Source organism: Oncorhynchus keta, chromosome 22 (genome assembly GCF_023373465.1).
Source record: "Oncorhynchus keta strain PuntledgeMale-10-30-2019 chromosome 22, Oket_V2, whole genome shotgun sequence".
Classification (NCBI taxonomy): domain Eukaryota; kingdom Metazoa; phylum Chordata; class Actinopteri; order Salmoniformes; family Salmonidae; genus Oncorhynchus; species Oncorhynchus keta.
In genome coordinates, this window is record NC_068442.1 from 38,165,391 (window position 1) to 38,192,955 (window position 27,565).

Consider the following 27,565-nt stretch of genomic DNA (forward strand, 5'->3'; position numbering starts at 1 on the left):
GTAAGTGCTTTGAGACAGGGTTGGGGCCCACGGCAGCACTCGCTGCTCGTTGAGAAGATTAAGAACGATACGTGCTTTCACGTCAGAGTCTCCAAAAGTCTCCAATAACACCAGAAAAAGTCACTAGATTTGTCGCTAGTCGCTTGTTTGAGAATGTGTCGCTAGAGGGGTCTGAATACTCGCTAAATATAGCGGCTAAGTTGGCAACACTGTGTAAGCGTTCCCAAAAGTCTCGCAATGTTGCGCCTCTGGGTTTAGAAACTATTTTGTAAAATGATTTACAAACTAAGCTCTGGTCTAAACACACACCTAAGTATTATGAATATTCTATGAGGGGGCGTGACCTTCCGCGTATGAACAAAGCGAAAATCAAAAATGTTTTAACTTTTGTTGTTCTTGTTTTCCGTTATTCCATGTCCAATTTTGACAAAATAAATGACAAAACAAGTTAATTTCCGATTTTCACCATCTTTTTAATCAAATAACCAATGAAGGGACGAGTATCTTGTGTTGCGCATACATTGCAGAAATATAATTTGAAATATATTAAGTTTTTAGAAATGTGAGAATTGAGAATCGACATGTAGATGATAGCACCTGTCACAAAAAGTGTATATTTTAGAACGTGTCCTTGGCGGAAATGTTATTTGGCGGAGTGTGTTTCCTTCAATGCGTATTTGAGTGTTGGACATCTTTTGGAATGTACCACAACCAAAGTCAATGCACAAATCATTACAGTAATTCATAATAAAATTACACTTTAAGCAACAAACAAACATACTGAATCTGGTTCAGTTACTTCCAGCAATTTATACACTTGAGATCAATCTCGATAGCTGAATAATTACTAATAATATTAACCAAGTTGGTATGTTCCGTTTCACTTTCTCCTCATGGGACAACAATTCACTTCACATGGGGTCCTGTTTGCTGGGCTGTACTCGATATACCAATGTAATCTAATGAGACTGACAAAGTAATTTGTGGCAACAAGTAAGACTAAACCTAAAATGGGTAAGAAGAAGTCTGCCATGGGGCTCGGGAGATCGTTGATAAAGGAGAGACTCAACGCAGGCCGAGGCAACAAGAGGGGCGATACTTGGGTAACGTTAATTAACGCTACGTTATTTAACTATGGTTATTTAGCTAGCTAGCTTAACCTATAGCGAGATCTACCTCCAAGCCTGTTCGTTAGCAGAGTAAAGTAAAACATTTGGGATAACCAGGATTTGGTGAATACTGCTTCCTTGAAAATAAAGTAACACATCTTGTTTTAATGGTCGTCTGTCTTGTTAGCTAGCTACCTTGCTGATGATTTAACGTGATATCACATTGCCAGCTCCACACCAGTGAACTGAACGATGGCTACGATTGGGGTCGTCTCAACCTGCAGTCAGTGACTGAGCAGAGTTCTATGGATGACTTCCTTGCAACTGCAGAAATGGCAGGGACTGAGTTTGTTGCAGGTAAATACTCCATTGCATTGTCCTGATAAGTGATCTTTTACATTTACATTTACATTTAAGTCATTTAGCAGACGCTCTTATCCAGAGCGACTTACAAATTGGTGCATTCACCTTATGACATCCAGTGGAACAGCCACTTTACAATAGTGCATCTAAATCTTTTAAGGGGGGGGGGATTACTTTATCCTATCCTAGGTATTCCTTAAAGAGGTGGGGTTTCAGGTGTCTCCGGAAGGTGGTGATTGACTCCGCTGTCCTGGCGTCGTGAGGGAGTTTGTTCCACCATTGGGGGGCCAGAGCAGCGAACAGTTTTGACTGGGCTGAGCGGGAACTGTACTTCCTCAGTGGTAGGGAGGCGAGCAGGCCAGAGGTGGATGAACGCAGTGCCCTTGTTTGGGTGTAGGGCCTGATCAGAGCCTGGAAACTTTTAAACTGTCCTCTACCAGTGGTGTATTAAGTTTGCCAATTCTTTTGCAAAATGTTTCTTAAACGGACGCTAAAGTAATGGGGAGGGACCTACTATAATTTGTCCCCAGTGGTGTATTCATTAGTTGGATTCTGTTGCAAAACGTTTGCAACGGAACACCGTTTACTCTTAACGGAAAACATTTTGCAACAAACGAGTTTATTGGACAAATTCAGGTAGGTCCTTCCCTGTTTCGTTCTGTTTACTTCTGTTTGGTTCTTAGAGTCTTACAGTAACAGGCCAAATGTTTTGCAATGGAATCCGACTAATGAATACACCCCAGTACCTGCCTCTTTGTACAGGATTGCCAGGATGCAATTGATGGATGAAGTGTTTCCCCAGAAAAGCTCAACATCAAGTTTGTGCCAGCTGAAGCTCGGGCAGGATTACTGACAGCCGAGGAGATGGCAAAGTTGAAAAAGCTGCACGAAGAGAACAAACAACTTCTTAGAATACCACGAAGGTGCAGTAAGGGTCCTTGCTATCGGGGATCCTTGGAAGTCCCAATTCTGACGTAATCCTATTGAAGTTGACATTTTAAATGATTAGGGTCAGTGTTAAGATTAGGGTTTAGGGTAGGGACGTCCCAAAGATTCCGGATAGCGCTAACCGTGCAGTAGGCACAGTGACTCCAAAGATATTACTTCCAAATGTTATTTCATGTCCTCTTTCTAGTTGTCTTAGTAGTAGGGATTGTGCTGATTGCCTCTGATGTTCCATTACTGTCTCTTCTTTGTCTTGTCATGTTACAGGCCTCACTAGGATGGGAGCACCAGTCCAGAGGTCCTCCAGCAGACCGAGAGAGACAGCTTCATGGAGTGGAGACGAGAACTGGCACTGTATGAAACCCACTACAATCACAACACTTACACCCCCCCCCATCAATTGAATAGGATCTCATTGTTTTGATGTTTATAGATTGTGTGCCTTTAGTAACATGGTTTTCTTTCAGCAGTGCCCTAAAGTTGATCTATTTTGTTTCATAGACTTGAAGAGGAGCAGAAAATGATTCTCACCCCTTTTGAAAGGAATTTGGATTTCTGGAGACAGCTCTGGCGAGTGATTGAGAGGAAGTAGGAATTAGAGCTGCTGTGTAACATGACTAATTGTGTCCTGTTTCAGCCTTTCAGTGCCTTGTATGATGATGGAAATGTGAATTTTCCTACGCAGTGACATCGTTGTACAGATCGTTGATGCCAGAAACCCGTTGCTGTTTCGTTGCCCTGACCTGGTAAGTACAGTGCTGAAGGGCGCAGCCAATCTAGCCCATTGATTTAATCCACCGTTCTAATTAGTGTCCGTTCTCTACGGATCAGTATGGCCAAAGGCTGTCATCAAATAATTTAGGCAAATTTTTCTTGGATTGGGGATGGCATTGCCAGGTGGGGGAATCTGCGAAACCAAACTGATAGGTGGGGAAACACTGTGGCATTTCACCCATTAACCTTCAAGGTTCCTGTAGGAGTGCTATGTCAAGGAAGTGTCCCGGGACAAGGTGAACTTGCTGCTGGTGAACAAGGCTGACCTGCTTACCCGGGAGCAGCGGAGGATCTGGGCCAGATATTTCCAGAGAGAGGGCCTCCATGCTGTTTTCTGGTCTGCACTGGTGGAGAATGAGAGGCTGGAGGCAGAGGAGAAGGTGAGGAGTCATTCACATTTTAATTGGAAGGGCTGGTCTTAGATGGCCTGGTTAAAGCAGAACGAATGCTATGCTCACCATTGTTGAACTTAGATCTGGTATACTTTTTTGACTGATGAAAGATGAGTTGTTAGGCTTCTCCTCTTCAGACCTCAGTGATACCTTCCCTTGTTCATTCTCCAAAGGGAAAGGGAATGGAAGTGGAGGAGCAGGAAGATGAACAGAGCGACACAGAAAATGAAGACATGGGAATGACAGACAATGTGAGTCGAAGACAGGAGGTAGAGGATAACAAGGAGAAGGATGAGGAAGAGAGTGAGGAGGAAGATGAGGAGAGTGATGTGGATGAGGAGCAGCAGAGAGGGGAGCAGTTTGAAGACTGTGTAGCAGAGGGAGACTGGCAGACCTGCTCAGAGGGTGAGGAAGCAGACGATGAAGAGAGTATAGACGGCTCCACCCACAACTCCTCCTCCTTCCACAACTCCAGTGGCCTGCTGACCAAAGACGAGCTGCTGGCCATATTTAAGGCTGCTCACGATGGGCCAACGTTGAAAGAGGGCGGGCTCACAGTGGGGCTGGTGAGTACCGATACTGTCACAAGAATTTTCAATCCCAATGATAATAACTAACAATCAATAGCTCTGACCAATCCCAGAGGTTTGTAAGACCATGGGTATAATAATAATTAGTCAAAGACTCAGCTTATGCAAAAGGTTAGTACAGTTTATTCAGAGAACGTTCTAAAGTCAAGAATACAAAGACATCCATTTTATAGCTGCGCACATACTTCTACACAAACAGTAGATATCCTACGCACATACATACACACAACAGTAGGTATCCTACGCACATACTGTCCCACTACCCAGCCGACAAAGATTAGGGGTGGCCGTGGGAATCATTCCCCGTCCTCCCTCAAGATAGGGAGACCCTGGGAAGTACTCTCAGTGGCCCCCAGCCAAGGTCAGCGCAGAATTCTGCTCAGACTATAAAGAGATAAACATTAGCTATATTGTTTTACCCTAATTCTGACTAGAACTACACATTTATTGATTATAATTTTATACATTCTAATCAATTCCATACAATTATATGGTTTCAGGGTGGAATATTCTAATCATTCGATTAACAGATACACACTGGATATCAGTCGGCTTAAATACTAGGTCATGTTTAAGCAATAAGGCACAAGGGGGTGTAGTATATGGCCAATATACCACGGCTAAGAGCTGTTCTTATGCACAACGTAACGTGGAGTGCATGGATACAGTCCTTACCCAAGGTGCCTTATTGCTATTATAAACTGGTTGCCAATGTAATTGGAACATTAATAAATGTTTTGTCATACCTGTGGTATACTGTCTGATATACCACAGTTTTCAGCCAATCAGCATTCAGTGCTTGAACCACCCAGTTTATAATACACTTTATATTACTATAGGAAGTCATTTACGAAGTAGGAGAACAGGTCTTGTGTTTGGAGTGATCTCAATTCTCCTATCTGCTCTCTAAACAGGTGGGGTATCCCAATGTGGGAAAAAGTCCCACCATCAACACTATTCTGAGAAATAAGAAGGTGTCCGTCTCAGTCACGCCTGGGCACACCAAGCACTTTCAGGTAAAGCACTGCTCTCTGATGTAGCCTACTTGACCTCTAAAACTGTGTGCCTTAGTTACAATAACTTTTTCTTATAGAGTCAAATAAAGAATTCAAGTGTGTGTGTGTGTTCCAGACGCTGTACGTGGAGCCAGGTCTGTGTCTGTGTGACTGCCCCGGCCTGGTCATGCCCTCCTTTGTGGCCACTAAAGCTGAGATGATCTGCTGTGGGATCCTGCCCATCGACCAGATAAGAGACCACGTGCCTGCCATCTCCCTCATATCCTTCACTTACCAACCCTACAAACTGATTTTGTTAACTTATGGGTGTAGAAGTCATATTTATTGTCCCTATCAGTAGATACTGGAGTTTTTTTCTTTCTTCTAAAATCCATTTTAATTTGTTTTTTTCAGTAGGACAAAAGTGGAGCTGCATACTATGTTATCATTTCATATTACAAACATACAGCTAAATTCAGAGACCTAATCGTTTCACTTGGGTAAAGGATTTTTCAGATGTTTGATTGGGTGTTTATTATGGTTAATAAGGCCTTAACAGACTGCTCAAGTGTGTCAGACTATTCCTCGGGATGTGCTAGAGGGCACCTATGGCATAAACATCATCCCGCCCGCGAGAGGATGAGGACCCCGACTGCATACCCAACTATGAGGAGCTACTGATGGCCTACGGATGTGAGACCATAAACCCTGTCCTTATATAGTACAGTGTAGAACAATACACAGCACAACATAAGCCATATGATAGTGATGGAGTCGGAGCAGGCTGTTGACACTGTCCTGTTCTCTGTCAGACATGAAGGGCTTCATGACAACACACGGACAGCCTGACCAGTCGAGATCAGCCCGCTACGTCCTCAAGGACTACGTTGTAAGTTAACCCTCCTTCCTCCACCATCCTCTTGATGTAAAGGTATGGTTTATTAGGCAGAATAGTCTAAACATTGTTTTGTCTGTATACCTACACTGAAAATATATAATTTCTATAAAAAAATGCGCACAAATTTGTTTACATCCCCGTTAGTGAGCATTGTATCCTTTGTAAAGAATCCATCCACCTGACAGGTACAGCATATCAAGAAGCTGATTAAACAGCATGATCATTACACAGGTGTACCATGTGCTGGGGACAATAAAAGGCCACTCTAAAATGTGCAGTTTTGTCACAACACAATGCCACAGATTTCAAGTTTTGAGGGAGTGTGCAATTTGCATGCTGACTGAAGGAATGTCCACCAGAGTTGTTGCCAGAGAATAGAACGTTCACTTCTCTACCATAAGCTGCCTCCAATGTCATTTTAGAGAATTTGGCAGTACGTCCACCTCACAACCGCAGGCCACATGTAACCATGCCAGCCCAGGATCTCCACATCCAGCTTCTTCACATTTGGGATTGTCGGGGGTGGGGTCTGACTCCCAAGTGGATGGGCCGATGCCGTCCCAGGCCCACCCCTGACTGCACCCCTGCCCAGTCATGTGAAATCTGTAGATTTGTGCCTAATACATTTATTTAAATTGACTGATTTCCTTATATGAACTGAAACTCAGTTCAGTAGTAATGGCAGACGAAGCACCACTAAAAGGTTCTTTCTGACCGTCCCCAGGGGAAACTGCTTTACTGCCATCCTCCTCCCCACATCAGTGCAGCAGACTTCCAGCCCCAGCACAGCAAGTTCCAGTCTGGAGATGCAGACGGTTAAAGGCTCCAAGACGGGCCACAAACAGAGCAAAGTCAAGAGACATGAGAATCTGGTGGACAAGAACTTCTTCCATCAGGTACAATAGAAGGCAACTCCACAGAAATTACATTAAAATGACACTGGCAGAGATTGATACCAGTCTAGGCACATTACCTCCCAGCCATTGGTTGTAATGAAATGAAGGCGAGGTCAGTACAGGGGCATCAAAGCAGGGACCGAGAGACTGAAAAACAGCTTCTATCTCGAGGCCATCAGACTGTTAAACAGCCACCACTAACATTGAGTGGCTGCTGCCAACACACTGACTCAACTCCAGCCACTTTAATAATGGAATTGATGAAAATTGATGTAAAATATATCACTAGCCACTTTAAACAATGCTACTTAATATGATGTTTACATACCCTACATTACTCATCTCATATGTATATGTACAGTGGGGCAAAAAAGTATTTAGTCAGCCACCAATTGTGCAAGTTCTCCCACTTAAAAAGATGAGGCCTGTAATTTCCATCATAGGTACACTTCAACTATAACAGACAAAATGAGAAGGAAAAAAATCCAGAAAATCACATTGTAGGATTTTTTTAAAATGAATTTATTTGCAAATAAAAAAATTTAAAAAACAACTGCTAACTGCAATAAACGTCTGAAGCAATAACAATTGAGTAATATCCCTGATGATATATTTCAGATGGTTTTCAAACGTTACTTTGTGGTGTTTTTGGCTCTCATTAGTGTTTCTAATATTTGCCGTGATTACGTGCCCAAAGTACCCTCAAACTGCCACCAGAGGCTTCATTGAGCGAGGGCTACCTGAAGCTGACCTACATTTTATCTTTTAGAAATGGCCTTTATCTTTCAGTGTAGGGCAACAGCAGAAATTGGGAAAGGTGTTCTTTGGTTTGTTGCACATGACTGGTGCACTAAATCGGGGCATTATGTCCAAAGAAAAGTACATAAAATGGGACTAATAAATTATTTAAAATGTGACTATCATTAATAAACATTCAATTGGCCCAGCTCGAGTGTCTTTATAACTCAAATTTGGTCAAATAAATAAAGAATTGAGTAAGGGCATCGCCATGCCCTGGCAAAATCATGTCAATCTCATTGTCATTCTCTAATCTACAGGGAAATGTGTTTACGTTTGAATAACCAGGCAGCGCTTTTTGAAGTAAATTTGCATACTATTGGGGCACAATTTCCCACACCTTTTTCATAGGTCCGTGCTCTCCGTGATTATCGGGATGACTCTACCCCCATTTAAACTGAAATTTGAAATGGTTAGGTAAGGGTTTAGGGCCCAAGTATCCCAAATAGCACTGACCAGATGACATACCTGTGCTGTGCACTACTGACGCAGCTCCACCCCACTGGGCGTATTTGCCAATGCTATTCCAAATATTTTCTTTAGGACAACGTTGGCACAGTTTAGCGACATGGGAGAGGACGCACAGTGTCACAAATTAACAGAGCAGAAAGCCTTTGGTGTGATGTCTTTGTAGTGCCCGATATATAAATCTGTTTTTCAAACCGACAAAGTTTGCATCCCGACCTGACACATCTGTTTGGAGGTGCTTTTGATAATAGCATGTTTTATGTGATTAGGCCTGTAGGTAAATACGCATTTAAATATGGAGGAATTTCATGTCTAGTGATTTACTTGGACTGAAATAACTACCGGTACTCATTTCGTATGCCGGTAATGTTTATATTTAAGTGTTGCCCGAAGATTACGATCGTACCATTACGATTGTTTACACTGAGCTGTACTGGGGTCGGAATGCAATCGTGGTTACATTAACGCTTCGAACACACCAATTGTGTCATGGCATCACTGCTGCATAATATTTTGCCCAACTAGGCAACTATACTGATGCAGGTCGTCGCATGCGGTTGGACACATGGAGGAGAGAATCATTGTCGCAGTATCCTCAAAGGCGCATTCAACAACTAACCTTGCCCTGGACAGTCGTTTGTTAAAGATCCTTACATGCTTTGGCAATTGCAGCTGGCGTCCAGCGTAGGGCCTCGTGAGGTTGGGTCTCAAAGGGAAGGCCTCGTCGCCGACAAAGACATGGGGAACAGGTCCCATGTCTTCAGCCCCAGGGAGTGATGCAGGTGGTGGAATATCCAGGGTGCCATCCTGAAGTGCCTGACCAAAGGCAGTTACGGAGGGTCCCGCCATCACATCCCTTGCCGTAAGCACCAACATCGACAACACAGAAATAGTAGATGACATCTACTACAGCCAAGAGTACAACTGAATATGTACCCTTGTAGTTGTAGAATTGCGAACCTGAGCACGGTGGAGCCTGGATTACTACATGTTTCCCGTCAATGGAGCCAAGACAGTTGTACCTGGATCTCGCAGCTAGCTAGCTGCTATCCATGTGACTATCGGCTTACATCGATTCCGGAGCAAACATCAATTATTCCGGAGCTAGCCAGCTGAAGAGTTACATCAGTCACTCCTGGGCTACAATCACCTATCCGGACCCGTTTTACTGCCAACGCGGAGCCCCACCGGGCCTTCACAACTGGACTACCGACGTTATCCATCTGAGGGAGTTATCCGGCTGGCTCCTCGGTCGCGACGTTACCTGAACGCCCATCTGCGGTCCGCTAATCGTTAAATGTCTTATCGGCTGCCATCTGAATAGACCTATCGGACAATTTATTTTTATTTTTTCTTGGGCCTCTATAACTATATCTATTTATTTTTTTGCTAATTAGATTAATCCTCTCTACCACACGGAACCCCCACTAATCCTACCGACGGAAACGCACGAGGTGGCTAAAAACAGACCTCCATCCTATGCTAGCTTGCTACCGATGGCCCGGGTAGCTGTCTGAATCGCCGTGACCCCAACCAACCTCACTACTCACTGGACCCTTTTGATCACTCGATGACGCATGCCTCTCCTTAATGTCAATATGCCTTGTCCATTGCTGTTCTGGTTAGTGTTTATTGGCTTATTTCACTGTAGAGCCTCTAGTCCTGCTCACTATACGTGGTCCTTCTGTAGCTCAGTTGGTAGAGCATGGCGCTTGTAACGCCAGGGTAGTGGGTTCGATTCCCGGGACCACCCATACGTAGAATGTATGCACACATGACTGTAAGTCGCTTTGGATAAAAGCGTCTGCTAAATGGCATATATTATTATATTATTATTATTATTATTATATTATTATACCTTATCCAACCTATTAGTTCCACCACCCACACATGCGATGACATCTCCTGATTTCAATGATGTTTCTAGAGACAATATCTCTCTCATCATCACTCCATACCTAGGTTTACCTCCACTGTATTCACATCCTACCGTACCTTTGTCTGTACATTATACCTTGAAGCTATTTTATCGCCCCCAGAATGCTCCTTTTACTCTCTGTTCCAGACGTTCTAGACGACCAATTCTTATCGCTCTTAGCTGTACCCTTATCCTACTCCTCCTCTGGCGATGTAGAGGTGAATCCAGGCCCTGCAGTGCCTAGCTCCACTCCTATTCCCCAGGTGCTCTCTTTTGATGACTTCTGTAACCGTAATAGCCTTGGTTTCATGCGTGTTAACATAAGAAGCCTCCTCTCTAAGTTTGTTTTATTCACTGCTTTAGCACACTCTGCCAACCCGGATGTTCTAGCTGTGTCTGAATCCTGGCTTAGGAAGACCACCAAAAATTCTGAAATGTTCATCCCAAACTACAACATTTTCAGACAAGATAGAACTGCCAAAGGGGGCGGTGTTGCAATCTACTGCAAAGATAGCCTGCAAGAGTTCTGTCCTACTATCCAGGTCTGTACCCAAACAATTTGAACTTCTACTTTTAAAAATCCACCTCTCTAAAAACAAGTCTCTCACCGTTGCCGCCTGCTATAAACCACCCTCTGCCCCCAGCTGTGCTCTGGACACCATATGTGAACTGATTGCCCCCATCTATCTTCAGAGCTCGTGCTGCTAGGCGACCTAAACTGGAACATGCTTAACACCCCAGCCATCCTACAATCTAAGCTTGATCCCCTCAATCTCACACAAATGATCAATGAACCTACCAGGTACCCCCCCAAAGCGTTAAACACAGACACCCTCATAGATACCATCCTAACCAACTTGCCCTCTAAATACACCTCTGCTGTCTTCAACCAAGATCTCAGCGATCACTGCCTCATTGCCTGCATCCGTAATGGGTCAGCGGTCAAACGACCACCACTCATCACTGTCAAACACTCCCTGAAACACTTCAGCAAGCAGGCCTTTCTAATCGACCTGGCCGGGGTATCCTGGAAGGATCTCATCCCTTCAGAAGATGCCTGGTTATTTTTTTTGAAATGCCTTCCTAACCATCTTAAATAATCATGCCCCATTCAAGAAATTTAGAACCAGGAACAGATATAGCCCTTGGTTCTCCCCAGACCTGACTGCCCTTAACCAACACAAAAACATCCTATGGCGTTCTGCGTTAGCATCGAACAGCCCCCATGATATGCAGCTGTTCAGTGAAGCTAGAAACCATTATACACAGGCAGATAGAAAAGCCAAGGCTAGCTTTTTCAAGCAGAAATTTACTTCCTGCAACACTAACTCAAAAAAGTTCTGGGACACTAAAGTCCATGGAGAATAAGAACACCTCCCAGCTGCCCACTGCACTGAAGATAGGAAACACTGTCACCACTGATAAATCCACTATAATTGAGAATTTCAATAACCATTTTTCTACTGGCCATGCTTTCCACCTGGCTACTCCTACCCCGGTCAACAGCACTGCACCTCCCACAGCAACTTGCCCAAGCCTTCCCCATTTCTCCTCCCAAATCCAGTCAGCTGATGTTCTGAAAGAGCTGCAAAATCTGGACCCATACAAATCAGCCAGGCTAGACAATCTGGACCCTTTCTTTCTAAAATTATCTGCCAAAATTGTTGCCACCCCTATTACTAGCCTGTTCAACCTCTCTTTCGTGTCGTCTGAGATTCCCAAAGATTGGAAAGCAGCTGCGGTCATCCCCCTCTTCAAAGGGGGGGGGGGGGCACTCTTGACCCAAACTGCTACAGACCTATATCTATCCTACCCTGCCTTTCTAAGGTCTTCGAAAGCCAAGTCATCAAACAGATTACAGACCATTTCGAATCTCACCATACCTTCTTTGCTATGCAATCTGGTTTCAGAGCTGGTCATGGGTGCACCTCAGCCACGCTCAAGGTCCTAAACGATATCTTAACCTCCATCGATAAGAAACATTACTGTGCAGCCTTATTCATTAATCTGGCCAAGGCTTTCGACTGTCAATCACCACATCCTCATCGGCAGACTCGACAGCCTTGGTTTCTCAAATGATTGCCTCGCCTAGTTCACCAACTACTTCTCTGATAGAGTTCAGTGTGTCAAATCGGAGGGTCTGCTGTCCGGACCTCTGGCAGTCTCTATGGGGGTGCCACAGGGTTCAATTCTTGGACTGACTCTCTTCTCTGTATACATCAATGATGTCGCTCTTGCTGCTGGTGAGTCTCTGATCCACCTCTATGCAGACGACACCATTCTGTATACTTCTGGCCCTTTGGACACTGTGTTAACAACCCTCCAGGCAAGCTTCAATGCCATACAACTCTCCTTCCGTGGCCTCCAATTGCTGTTAAATACAAGTACAACTAAATGCATGCTCTTCAACCGATCGCTGCCTGCACCTGCCCGCCTGTCCAACATCACTACTCTGGACGGCTCTGACTTAGAATACGTGGACAACTACAAATACCTAGGTGTCTGGTTAGACTGTAAACTCTCCTTCCAGACCCACATCAAACATCTCCAATCCAAAGTTAAATCTAGAATTGGCTTCCTATTTTGCAACAAAGCATCCTTCACTCATGCTGCCAAACATATACCCTTGTAAAACTGACCATCCTACCAATCCTCGACTTCGGCGACGTCATTTACAAAATAGCCTCCAATACCCTACTCAACAAATTGCATGCAGTCTATCACAGTGCAATCCGTTTTGTCACCAAAGCCCCATATACTACCCACCATTGCGACCTGTACGCTCTCGTTGGCTGGCCCTCGCTTCATACTCGTCGCCAAACCCACTGGCTCCATGTCATCTACAAGACCCTGCTAGGTAAAGTCTCCCCTTATCTCAGCTCGCTGGTCACCATAGCATCACCCACCTGTAGCACGCGCTCCAGCAGGTATATCTTTCTGGTCACCCCCAAAACCAATTCTTTCTTTGGCCGCCTCTCCTTCCAGTTCTCTGCTGCCAATGACTGGAACGAACTACAAAAATCTCTGAAACTGGAAACACTTATCTCCCTCACTAGCTTTAAGCACCAACTGTCAGAGCAGCTCACAGATTACTGCACCTGTACATAGCCCACCTATAATTTAGCCCAAACAACTACCTCTTTCCCTACTGTATTTATTTTATTTATTTATTTAGCTCCTTTGCACCCCATTATTTTTATTTCTACTTTGCACATTCTTCCACTGCAAATCTACCATTCCAGTATTTTACTTGCTATATTGTATTTATTTTGCCACCATGGCCTTTGTTTGCCTTTACTTCCCTTCTCACCTCATTTTCTCACATCGTATATAGACTTGTTTATACTGTATTATGGACTGTATGTTTGTTTTACTCCATGTGTAACTCTGTGTCGTTGTATGTGTCGAACTGCTTTGCTTTATCTTGGCCAGGTCGCAATTGTAAATGAGAACTTGTTCTCAACTTGCCTACCTGGTTAAATAAAGGTGAAAAAATAAATAAATATATTGGGTTCCATGTATAACCTTTTCCCCAAAGGGTTATACCTGGAACCAAAAAGGGTTATTCTATGTGGTAAGCAGAAGGACACTTTTGGAACCTTTTTCTCTAAGAGTGTATGTGAGTCCAATAAGAATATAATGAATTACTGTAACTGTCTTTAACAACAATGGGTCCTGGAGAAGACTAGCCTACTGTTACGGAGTCTAGTTGATAGGTATTCGACTAGCCGGACTGTTCCCCGGACTCCATGTGTAGGGATTTGTACAATGCACAAACAAGGCTATTGAACTTGACATTGGTGTCTTGTCTCTATTCCTTTATCCAACATATCATACTGAAACATGGTATCAGAAGTGGCTCGGAAAACACACGTTATTTTTGTAGCTAAGTACAGTATAGGCGCAGTTACTTTCCATATGCGAACACACGTCATTTCCTACTCACAACACTGATCACCTCGTTGTTAGCTGGCTAGCTAGCATCACTACCTACCTCTGACTGAAGGCAAAGAAATCACCTATTCCATTGCTATGGCAGCGAACATTCCACCACCAAATCCCATGGTTCTCACAGGGGACTGGAATACTAATTGGGACAACTTTCAGGGATGAATTTGAGGACTATGCGCTGGTGACCGGTCTACATGAGAAACCCAACGAGGTACAAGCTGCAACTCTGAGGAGATTAATGGGCAGCGCATGCAGGTATATCTACCGGCACAATCTCACCATCACAGCAGGACAACAGTGTGATGCAAAGGCTATATTGGATGCATTGGAGAATTACTTCAAACCCGCCAGAAACGTCATTAATGAGCGGTTCGTTTTCGGAAGCTGTAAACAGGAAGAGGGTGAGTCAGTACACAACTTTGTAACCCGTTTGAGAGAGAAATCCGCCACTTGTGAATACGGGGGATTGAAAGATGAATTGATTCGTGACAAAATAGTACTGGGAATTGCAAATGAGGATACGCGCCGGCGTCTACTGAGAGAGAGAGGCTTAACATTAGTAACTGCCATCGAAATGTGCCGCACTGCTGAATTCACTGACATGAGAATGAGAGCAATAGAAATCGAAACCCTACGCTCCGACGTTGATACTGTTCACGCCGTTGCTCGGCAGACATTCAGACAAAACCAATCGAGGCAGAGTAATTCACCACGAACGGTGAACACAGACAGCCCCGTAGCATGTAAATACTGTGGGAATACACACACACGTGGCAAAGAGCACTGCCCTGCCTACGGAAAACCATGCAGATCTTGTGAAACTAATAATCACTGTGAAAAAGTGTGTCTCAAAAGCAAAAGAACGGTGAGTGAGTCACCGTGTTGATGTCATTCAATGTTCAGAGCTGAACAGTGAAAGTTCATGCATTAATCCATTGGGGCTGTACACTCGAGGGAAGAAAAGGTTTGTGACACTACGATTACACAACAAGCAACAACAATGTCAACTGGATTCCGGTGCGACATGCAACGTAATGAGCTACAAAGACAAAAATCAATCTGGCACCAGACACACATCTATTGCCCAGCGATACTAGACTAAAGCTGTACTCAGGAGAGCTAATGAGCTCTATGGGCACCTTTGAGACCGACTGTGTTATTTGGGGACGCAAACACAAGCTGGGGTTTGAGATTGTGAAAACCAGTCAACATCCTCTCCTCTCAGGCTCTACATGCAAACGCCTGGGACTGATGCAGTTCACTGTACCAAATGACCTGCACATTGTGGATCATGTCTAGCATGGACCCCTGTCCAAAGAACAACTACTTAGCAGATATGACGATGTATTCAACAGGCCCGTTGAATCTGTGCCTGGGGAGGTACACTTTGAAGTGGATGAGAGCATCACTCCAGTCCAGTGTGCTCCTCGCAATGTGCCCATTGCAATGAAAGTGGCTGTGAAGGCCCAGTTGGACAAGTATGAGGCCGATGACCACATGACATCTGTGACTGAACCAACTGACTGGATCAGCAATATGGTCATAGTGAAAAAAACAGAGAAGCTGAGGGTCTACATCGACCCAAAGCGTCTGAACCAAGCACTGAAACGATCCCACTACATCATGCCGACACTAGAGGATGTCCTCTATAAGCTTCCCAAGGCCAGGATTTTCACCTTGGTGGATGCCCGAGATGCATTCCTTCAATGCAAGCTGGACAAAGAAAGCAGCTTCATGACTACCTTCTGGACCCCCTGGGGTCGGAAACGCTGGCTCAAGCTCCCGTTTGGTGTTTCAGTGGCGCCTGAGATATACCAACGCAAGCAGCACAAGTTACTGGCTGGGCTCAAGGATATTGAACCCATCGCCAATGATGTCCTGATTGTATGCTGTGGTGATGTTACGCCCCTGAAAACAGGGGAGAAATAATCACGAGAGTGATACGGTATTGTTTTCTCAATTCAACTTTTAGTTCAATCTTTACAAGAGTAACACATTACAAAACAACAGAAAAACCATTATACAAATACCACAGCAAAATATCTTATTAACAACGCATATGTTCATTCACAATCGACATAAAATGGCAGCTACTCTCAGTACGATGCTATTCTTCACTACAACCGAGCAGGGCTCATATTACTCTCTGCAAACTTAACTCTAACTTCCTCAAGATGTTATTAAGACACACCTTAAACACTCTTAACGTTAGCGAGTTATTACATTTAAATTACTCTTTTTTTATCATCAATAAAGTACCTGAAAACAGGGGAGAAATAATCACAGACGAAGAAGCAGAACGTGACCACAATGTGAAGCTCCTGGCACTGATGGAGCGCTGCCGATCAGTTAAGCTTCGTCTTGGCCTGAAGAAACTGCAGTTCAAGGTGAAAGATGTCCACTTCCATGGCCACATTCTCTCGGCAAAAGGCCTGAAGCCGGACCCAGACAAGGTCAGAGCGATCCTCGACAGTACAGCGTCTCACCGGCTTTGCAAACTATCTTGCGCCTCTGTGCCGGTTGCTGGACAAAGACACCCCATGGCACTGGCTACCCAAGCACGAGGCCGCACTGGCTACACAAGCACGAGGTGCAGGAGATGAAATCTCTGGCTTCATCCATGCCAGTGTTGCGCTACTACGACGTCATGAAGCCTGTCACAATCCAGAGCGACTCCAGCCAAAGGGGACTTGGATGCTGCCTTATGCAGGAAGGCCAACCAGTTGTGTTTTTCTCGAGAGTGCTCACCCCCACCGAACAAAACTATGCACAAATTGAGAAAGAGTGCCTCAGCATCGTCTTCACCTGCCAACGAGGCTTCAAAGCATGCTCCTGACTCTGCAAAACTACAGCCTGAAGGTAATTTACAAACCAGGACCAGAGATGTACATCAGCGACACACTGAGCAGTGCAACAACACAATGTACAGGCAAAGGCACTATCTATCAGCGGCAGGCCATCTGTTCACTACAGCAGGAACAACAAGATGTTCAACAGATCAATCAGGCAGACTACTTAAACGTCACAGATCACCGCCTAGCCCAGATCAGGCAACACACTGACAAGGACGAACACCTAGTCACTGAAGTCCATGGCTCTCGCAGGTTGGCCATACCTGAAAGAGGAGACACCTTTCACAGTGAGAGAATACTGGACCTTTCGAGATGAGATCAGCGTACAAAATGGCGTCTTGTTCAGAGGTCAGAAGGTCATTATTCCCAAATCACTATGTTCAGAGATGCTTACCTGCATACACTCCAGTCACGTTGGAGGTGACGCATGCTACCGCCAGGCTCGTGAAACATTATACTGGCCAAACATGCAAGCAGAAATTAAAGACTTTGTTCAGCAACTGTACCACATGCAACGAGTACGCTCATGAACAGCAAAAGGAAACCATGATGTCACACGAACTGCCCACAAGGGCCTGGCAAATCGTCAACATGGACTTAGTCCTTTTGTCTGTGGCTGAATATCTTCTCATCGTTGATCACTACTCTGACTTTTGGGAAATTGAACTGCTCCCTGACAGCCCAGCTCCATAGCTAACACGCTACTTGAGCCCTGCGTCATGGTTGGCGTCACAGACAAACTGCATCACAGAAAGCAGCTTTCTAAAGTGCTTCTACGACCGGACTGCTCGAGACCTACCAGAGCTGGAGGTGGGTGAAACGATAAGGATGAAACCGCTGCCGGGAGACCACACAGGACTTTGAAGGCTGGGCACATGCCTGCAGAGAGTTGCATCACGTTCTTACCTGGTGGATGTTGGTGGCTCCCTCTATCGTCGCAATCGGGTGGATCTGCGCGTAGCAGAGCAGACAAACCAGAACACGCCATACACTCACCTACATGAGCTGGATCACAGTCCAGGCCTAAGGGTAAGGGGTGCAGAATTGAGACATGAGCCAACTGAAGGTGAGGCTTCTACCCCACCAAGCTCTCCATCTCGTGCCCCTAATCCTACCCCTGTCAGAGCCAATACTTACTCACGGGTGGGTCGGCTGTGCAAGCCACCGGACAGGCTTACTCTGTAAGCAAGAGACTTCACTTGCCCTCGGGTAATTAAAATATATATATTTTTCTTAAATAATTAAATTAAAAAAGGAAGATGACAACTGAAGTAAAAAGAAATGTAATGCTTTTTCTATTGTTATGACCTGACTGTTAAGAACTTAATGTTATGCCTTTATGTTTGCACTTTCTATTGAAAGGATGATGTTACGGAGTCTAGTTGATAGGTATTCAACTAGCCGGACTGTTCCCCGGACTCCATGTGTAGGGATTTGTACAATACACAAAAAAAGACTATTGAACTTGACATTGGTGTCTGTCTTTATTCCTTTATCCAACATATCATACTGAAACACCTACCTTCATCAGGGCAGAAGGCACCTCAACTTTCTTTTCATTTGGTACATTGCATAATTAAAAACGGATTATAAACCAACTTTGGGAAAAGTTCTAGTCCTAATGAACATTCTGTAAAAGTACATCTGATGTCAAATAGGGACTATTAACTAGAGAGCCCTTTAGCTAGCTAGGTTGCACATACATTGTTTTTATCAAATATCAATCAATTATGGTATGAAAAACGTTAAAATTTTACTTGAATTTAGCTTACTTGAGACAAATCGCCAGGCGTTCAACTGGGCTGATGGACTCCCGGTAGTTGGTTTCCATCCGGGCGATCCTGGCTCCAACGATCTGGAGCAGGTGATGGAACTGGCTTCGGTTCCAGACGAAAGTAAAGTCGGAATTCCTCTCCAAGCAGTCGAAGCTCTTGAATGAGACGGTGGAACTCCCCCTGCCTGCTTTCGGGACTTCAACCATCTCTAGGTCCCGGCCCAACAGCGCGATCAAGACCACCTTCCTCAACGTTGAAACGTAATCTGCTATCTTGACTATTTATTATTGCATTTCGCTCCAAAACTGCATTTTGGAGGGAAATTATATTATATGCTCTCATAATTAATTTGTGGATGTCATCTAATAAATATTTGGCAAATAAATGAAAAAAAAAATGTAAAGAAATTTTGGAATGGCAGTGTCAGCCAATCAGCTCCTTTGTTGTTCAATGCTATGTGCCATTCTATTATATTATTTAGCATGAGGTCGAAAATGAGTTTTCCAGGAAAACTAGAAGTATTTAAATACTGATGGAGCAGTGTAGATAAAGGTCAAATTTGGAGTACAGTGGCCAACTGAGTTTCCAACTATGTATGATATGTACAAATAAGCACAATGTTTTTATGTACTAATAGCACAAACTCAGTAGCATCGAACTCAATAACACCCAGTGGCATATTCCATCCCCGCATTGAGACATGTTTTCTAACCCATTTCTCACGCTGGTGAAACAGGGTTGAAATAGACATCCTTGGTTGTATGTATTTTGCCATAATTAATAAGCCAGGTCATGTATATATATTGTCATGAAACAGACAGGGTGCAGGTCTCGAACCCTCGACCTTGTAGCCCGAGGTCCGGAGCGCTATCGACTGTGCCGCAAAAGTGTGCTCGTGCGGCAAAGTTCATTTCCGCGCTTATAAACCCAGGGTCGTTACACTATGTATAGTTGTGGAGCCACCTGCTGTATTATTTGTGTAACTGTATCTGTGCATTTATGTGCACATGATCACGCAGAATCCAGCAAAAGAGTTATTAAACTTTGGAGGTATGTATCATGATCGATGCTGCACCCAGTGTTTTCACTTTTAAAATTATATCTAATGTATGTTAGGCTGAAAATGATATTGTTTTATAATCACTTTCGATGTTGACATGTTATGTGATAGAGTTACAGAGTTGTGTCCTGTATGCGATTTTATGGACATTTACAAAGTTAGCATGTTGCTGTACACTATAGACTAGCTAGCATCCGTCCCGTACTTTCCTTGCTAATGAGGTTAGTCACCTTGTGAAGTGTAAATGTTTTTTATTTAATGTCACTCAGATTTTGACTGATTTGCAGTTGCTGTGAAATTTACACATTTTGTGTGTGTGTGTGTGTGGTATGCGCTCCCAAACTGTTATTGAACAGTTATAACAACAGTTATTGTTATTGAAACTGTTATATTATTGTAATGACCTGACTAGATCATAAATGAACAATTATCCAGACAGAGGCTTGAGTTTGCGAATTGACGGTTTATTAAACCAACTTTACACAGGCTACTGTTTGGGCCGTAGCACACCTCTTCCCATGGTGGCCTCACCTGCGCCTCTACCCACTGTAGCACTGGCTGTAGGTCTGTGTCCCGTCCCTGCTGCTGCCGCCATTCAGCCACGTCGACAGTCTGCAGCTCACAGCAGACAGGCCCGCTCGCCCAACATACTGTGGCACAGACACCCTCCTCTGCCCGCAGCTCTCTCTCCCGTCCCTCTCTCCGTTCACAGTGGCGGCAGCCATCTGCAGTACAGGGCCGACGGGACATGGCGTCGGCGTTGGAGTGGCGTGCCCCTGCCCTGTGCACCACCGTGAAGTCATACGGCTGAAGCTCCTCCAACCAGCGTGCCACCTGCCCCTCTGGCTCTCTGAAAGACATGAGCCACTGGAGAGCAGAGTGGTCAGTCCTTACAGTAAAGGGCAGACCACCCAGGTAGTACTTGAAGTGTTTGACGGAAGCCACAACAGCCAAGAGCTCCCGCCGGGTGACACAGTAGCGGCGCTCATGTTTGTCAAATGTTTTGCTGAAGTACGCCACCACTCTCTCCCCCTCTGGCCCCACCTGGGCCAGCACCCCACCCATGCCCACATTGCTCGCGTCTGTGTCCAGGATAAAGGGCAAGGTGAGGTCGGGGGGGGCAAGCACGGGGGCCTCGATCAGTGCACGTTTGAGGGTGTTGAACGCCTCCTCACACTCCACTGTCCAAGTGAAAGCCTTGTCCTTCGGCAGCAGGCGGTTCAGTGGAGCAGCAACGCTTGAGAAGCCCCGTACAAACCTCCTGTAGTACGAGGCCAGGCCCAGGAAGCTCTTCAGCTGACGCTGGTCGGTGGGGGTGGGCCAGTCTCTGACAGCCCCTACCTTGTCCTCCATGGTGCTGATCCCCTCCTTCCCCACTCGGTGGCCCAAGAAGGACACCTCTCTCCTCATGAAGTGGCACTTCTCGGGGTGGAGCTTCAGACCTGCGGCAGCCACCCTCTCCAGCACACGCCGTAGCGCCCCCAGGGCTGACTGGAAGGAGCTGCCATGGGCCAGGATGTCATCGAGGTATACCAGACACTGCTGTCGGGGGATGCCATCCAGCACCCTGTCCATCAAACGCTCAAAAGTAGCTGGAGCGTTGCACAGGCCAAAGCACAGGACCTTGAACTGCCAGTGTCCTCTGTTAGTGGAGAATGCAGTTTTGGCTCTGGCCTCTGGGGAGAGGGGCACCTGCCAGTAGCCACTGCGGAGGTCTAGTGAGGAGAACCAGGAGGACCCCCTAACCAGGTCCAGCGACTCATCGATACGTGGTATGGGGTATGAGTCCTTCCTGGTTACCTCATTCAGCCGCCTGTAGTCCGCACAGAACCTCAGCTTGCCCCCCTTCTTCGGAACCATGACGACTGGCGCCGCCCAGGGGCTGTCTGAGGGCTCAATGAAGTCTGCCCGCTGCATCTCCAACACAGCCTTGTCTGCCGCCTCCTGGCGTGCCATCGGGATACGGCGGGGACGCATCTTGATGGGTCGAGCATCACCTGTGTCGATCTCATGCTGCACCAGATGAGTCTGACCCACCTCTTCCTCACTCAACGCAAAGCTGTCTCTGAATTCAAACAGCAACTGCCACAACCGTTCCTGCTGCTCGGGGTCAAGACCAACACAGTTCCTCCCCATATCTCCCTCACTGCAGACAGTGTCCTCTCCTCTCCCATCTGGGGTAGCTGGGCTGGGGGTGCGGCCCGGGCTCACAGAGGGCTGTGTCATGGAGGTAGCTGGGGGAATGTAACACACCGCCGTAGGTGAAGGGGGACTGGGGAAAAGTCACACACAGCTGTGGGGGAGGGGCGCAGCCATGAGTCTCTGCTGCTTTAACTGTTGGAGTAAAGGGTTTGTTGGGTTGAGTGAATGTGACATTAGGGGGGGCCATGGTGACTTCCGTCCCTCCCTGGAAGCTCAGTGTGCCCCTATTTAGGTCTAACTGGCAGCCTGTGCTCCTAAGAAAGTCCAACCCCAGGATACAAGGGTCCTGCACAGCCGCCACCCACACAGGATGACGCACAGTCCTGCCCCCTACTGTCAGAGTCATTATTCCCTTCCCTTTCATGGGTGCCAGCTCACCTGTGACTGTGCGGAGCTGCACAGTTGTAGGCTCACACTGAGTCCAACCTGGCACAATATCTGGCCTCACCAGGGTTACTGTGGACCCAGTGTCCACCAGGGCGGAGCAGGGCACCCCCTCCACAGTGACAGGGACATGACAAAAGTCCCCAACACAGGTCCGGCCCACCACAACAACAGGCTCCATCCGCTTGCCCTCGTCTGCTTCTGGGGGAAGTGGAGCCTTGCTTCCCGTCTGTGCCGGTGGGCTCCTCCTGAAGATGATGGTGGTTGGGATAGAAAGCCAGGGGTCCGCACTACCCGGTCTATGCGGACCCCGAGCCGTTTCCCTGAGCTCTGGGGGACATGGGGCAATCTCGGCGCAGATGGCCTGGCTGGCCACAACCCCAGCAGACCCTGGGACCAGGGCTTGTGTTTCGTGCCGCCTGTAGCGACACAGCCCGAATGAGTTTTGTCATTTCGGCCACCCAAGCAGGCTTTTCCGGCTCCGGGCTGCTCTGCCCCCCAGCTCGCACAGAGGGTGTGTCTCCCTGCACCCCCACCAAAGCCCCAGCTGAAGCCCCAGCCCACACCAGCTCCCTCTCCAAAGCCATCTCCAAGGCTGTCTGCAATGACTCAGGATGAGCCAGCTGGGTCTGTATGCGCAGCTCCGTAGGAGAGAGCGCCTGTATGAACTGGTCCCGTGCTAGCTCGCTCTGCACGGAGGGGGCATGTGAGCATATGCCCGCCGAGAGAGGCTCTCAATGTCATTAGCTAGCACCCGTAGAGGCTCTCCAGGCTGCCTGCGTCTATTACTTAGTTCGGAGCGCAGTAGCCCGGGCTGTACACACTGTCCATAGCGCCTCCTCAGTGCTCCCACTAAAGCACCATAATCATGCCTGTCCTCGGGGCTAATCAATATCAAACAGGCCAGAGCTTCATCCGTGAGGCATAAAGCCAACTGCAGTGCCCTTTCTTCATCCGACCACCCCCTAAAATGAGCTAACAGTTCAAACTGAGCATGAAAAGCTTCCCAATCCGCCTTACCGGAATACTTCGGGGTCTTAACAGATATGGACGCAGCCGGGAACTGGGCGCCGCCATGTTTGTTTACATCCTGAGCCCCAGGTTCCTCGTCACGCCGCGTCGACGTCGCCACTTCGATCCGCCCACCAGAATCCGCGCGAAATACAGTCGACGAAGCACTCATGCCCGCTTCAGCCGCTATCGCTCTAACATCCTCCCTCAAGCGGCCTCTGCGCTCCGACGCCCTGGCGATCTCCTCAGACAGAACCCCCGACGTCCATTCACACGCACCTCCTTGGCCATAATCGTCCCCTACCTCCACCTTCACTTTCGGATTCCCTCGAAGCATTTTCAATCCCCGTTCTCACCTACGGTAGCTAGCCACATAAGTCAGCTAGCTAGCTGGCTAACTTGTATCAACGTTTTTACTTCTGACACCAACCTGACTAGATCATAAATGAACAATTGTCCAGACAGAGGCTTGAGTTTGCGAATTGACGGTTTATTAAACCAACTTTACACAGGCTACTGTTTGGGCCGTAGCACACGCCAAATAGATGACAGATAACCCACAAGCCAATCGTGACCTTCTCTTGTGAAGCCCAGACGTAAGAGAGAGAGAACAAAGGCTGAACCTGGTCTTAACTTCCAATACTCCACCCCCCTGCCCAACCCCCCTCCACGCCACTCCGCCAACCACCAGGATGCCCGGCATCAGAACATTCCAGGCATTCCCGTGATTGGCAGATAGCAGGTTGATTGACATGTTGGACCCCGCGAACACCGGGTACTGGTCAGTACAACACAACCACCTCCTAGCCTAACACATAACACACAGCTGTCTGTGCGGGTCGCTACATTATGTTGCTCTACACGTGCTGTGTTATGGCCATCATATAGAGTCATTATAAGTTGAGTGCCTATCTGTAGTCATGTTGTTATAGATGTAATGATGGATATTGTAAATATACATTTAGCTGTTCTACAACTATTTTAAAAAGTTGTTCAACTTTGATGGAGATTTTATGATGGATTTGCAGTTGCTCTAAAGTTTACACACGTGTGTGTGTGTGTGTGTGTGTGTGTGTGTGTGTGTGTGTGTGTGTGTGTGTGTGTGTGTGTGTGTGTGTGTGTGTGTGTGTGTGTGTGTGTGTGTGTGTGTGTGTGTGTGTGTGTGTGTGTGTGTGTGTGTGTGTGTGTGTGTGTGTGTGTGTGTGTGTGTGTGTGTGTGTGTGTGTGTGTGTGTGTGTGTGCAGAATAAACCGTGAAGGAGAACAGCACTGTCCTTTGTCATCCAAGCAAATGAGAACCGTTACACTGGCTCCACAGTGTCTTAATGTAACCATGATTGCGTTCTGACCCCAGTGCAGCTCGTAGGGTCAGTATCTTCTAGCAAATGTAGGTGCAGGAGCTCCATAATATTTTTAAAACTAATATTCAATAAAAGGTGCAGGAGCTTAAGCAGAACAACATTTGAGGTGCCGGTATTCAGCTCCCAAGTCAAGCACTGTCATGTTTAAGCTACTTATAGTTATTTTACTTAACTTTTACTTACCTTTTATTGGAAACACTTATTCTCGGCTGGTATGTCGGCGAGATGCAGAGTGTTCGGCAGGAAGTCAGGGGAGGAGGCAACCTGTAACCTCTGTTTCCTTGGCCATTTGTGCAGCACCGTTGGGGCCTTTCTCTCCAGTCAGCAGGCTCTTCTGGTGACAAGACAACAATCTATGATGTACACAAATATATATGCAACAATTTCAAATATTTTACTGAGTTACAGTTCATATAAGGAAATCAGTCAATTGAAATAAATTCATTAGGTCCTAATCTATAGATTTCACATGACTGGGAATATAGATCTGTTGGTCACAGATGCCTTAAAAAAAAAGGCAATGGCGTGGATTAGAAAACCAGTCAGTTTCTGGTGTGACCACCGTTTGCCTCATGCAGCATGACACATCTCCTTTCGCATAGAGTTGATCAGGCTGTTGATTGTCGCCTGTGGAATGTTGTCCCACTCTTCTTTAATGGCTGTGCGAAGTTGCTGGATATGGGATCCTTTCGACATGGGGCTGTGCATTATCATGCTGAAACATGAGTTGATGGCAACGGATGAATGGCCTCAAGATCAATAGGCCTCAAGATCTTGTCACAGTTTCTCTGTCCTTTCAAATTGCCATTGATAAGATGCAATTGTGTTCATTGACTGTAGCTTATGCCTGCCCATACCATAACCCCACTGCCACCATGGGGCACTCTTCACAACGTTGACATTAGCAAACCGCGCACCCACACTACGCCATACACGTGTTCTGCGGTTGTGAGGCCAGTTGGACATTCCCTCAAAACTTGAGACATCTGTGGCATTGTGTGACAACTGCACATTTTAGAGTGGCCTTTTATTGTCCCCAGCATAAGATGCACCTGTGTAACAAACAGCTTCTTGATATGCCACACATGTCAGGTGGATGAATTATCTTGGCAAATGAGAAATGCTCACTTTCCTTTTACACATTTCTCAGGTATCCTTTTTTTGGCAGAGCTGCTCACAGTTACCCTTTAGGCAGAGCATGTTCGTTGTATCCGGTCCTACAATATGTTATCAACACAAACAATACGCTTGCACTGTGTGTATATGAATAACAATAAAGTTTGATCTATAAAGCCAATAAATGCAAAATAAATGAGGCTGAAGAGAGGTCCTTGTGAAATACTTTTTTTCAATGCTTCAATGGAAAACATTCAGTTAGCAGAACTGCAATTCTCAACCCTCACCCCTTTACCTTCTCCAGATAATAGCCTGCGGATGATGAAGAGGAGGAGGAGGAGGCAGAACCCCATGGCTGTTTCTCTGCTGTTGGTGGAGGGAGCTACCTGACATCCAGGACCAGCCCAGGGCCTGTAGACAGGCCTCTAACTGGGAGGATAATGGGAGAAGAACTTCTCACAGACCTCCTCCATTTAAGTGGGAGATTCTCTTATGAAATCACCTCCACACTAGCACCCTGTTTTCAGTGGCTAACTGACTGCTATGCTGTGTCCTTGGGCAGGACAGCACTGATGTTATTGGTTTGCTCTGGACCTACAAGTTCTGCTTTCTCCAGAGCAGTAAGTGACATCCCATTGTAGTTCACTTCTGTTCATGTCTGAGTTGCCGTACTTGGATGTATTGCCACAACAGTCCCTCAAAGTGAAGTGTTATGTAGTGAAAACTTGCAATAAAATATGACATAATAATGCTCTTAGCACTTGAATCTCTTCATCTTTTAACGTATACTCCTAGATCATATTGCTCTACGACACTCAGTATGAGTTTGTACTGAGAGCCATGCCATGGCTACTGGCATCAACGTTCTGTGCAACCCTGCATCTTGCTGTATCCTTCTCCAGCTTATGAATATGTAGCCTCGCCCCCAGCCTCGAGAGAGCTAGCTGGTGGGCGAGATTTAATGAGTATGTGAATATAAATTCTTATTGAATTGAACCCTAACCGTGTTGTCATTACTGTCTTGACTCTGTGGTCAGATTGTGTTCCTGTCCTGGTGCAGGAAGAGTACCACTCCGCAGCAGCCTGGAAGGGGTTCTCCAGACACAGTCTCTTGGGGGGTTTCTCTCCCCCACTCAGCACAACCCCAGAGGGAAAGACACACAGTAAGAAAAACACACAGTAAGCCCAGAGTCCTCTCTGGGTTAAGGAGATGGACTCAATGCCTGGCAGTGTTGTTTATGTCATTTTATAGCAAGCATTGGAATGAAAGAGCAAATAAAGATCTTTAAGATAGAGAATGAAAGACTAAATGGTGGATGTTTGAGAACTCCTTTTTAAGTTGCTCTTTAATTCCTGTCCTGGCTTTTCCTCATACAGTATTTGATAATCATCTTTAAACACACTCTTTCCTCATGTGCGTTGGGCTTGGATGGCACTCCTCTCTGTGTTCCCTCCAATACCACAAATCTCAACAAGATTGCTGATATGGGATATTACATGGATGTCAACATTCAACCAGACTCTGTCCAGGGAAGCAGGTGTGTCAGAGAGATCCCCCTCAGGAGGACCGTAAAGAATGGACAAACCCTGCACCTTAGAAACGTTCTCTGACTCCTCATCCCTCAACTCTGATGTGGAGGTCAGATCCCAACGGATCCTTACATCTTCCTCACATTATTTATTAACAACCTTACTATCGTGTAAAATC

The 27,565-nt window shown here is 46.1% G+C and overlaps 1 protein-coding gene across 1 annotated transcript; it reads left to right on the top strand.

Annotated features, from left to right (window-relative positions):
* Nucleotides 1-869: 869 nt before the first annotated feature.
* Nucleotides 870-27,473, top strand: LOC118400665 (large subunit GTPase 1 homolog). The gene is given in 15 exon segments (XM_052475156.1): nt 870-1,103; nt 1,340-1,466; nt 2,275-2,395; nt 2,685-2,771; nt 2,919-3,005; nt 3,103-3,163; nt 3,395-3,571; nt 3,757-4,149; nt 5,088-5,189; nt 5,305-5,448; nt 5,737-5,861; nt 5,981-6,057; nt 6,791-6,962; nt 26,162-26,745; nt 26,895-27,473. Coding segments are annotated over 11 exon segments (1,467 nt in total). The 5' UTR covers nt 870-1,010; the 3' UTR covers nt 5,812-5,861; nt 5,981-6,057; nt 6,791-6,962; nt 26,162-26,745; nt 26,895-27,473.
* The last annotated feature ends 92 nt before the right edge of the window (nt 27,474-27,565 follow it).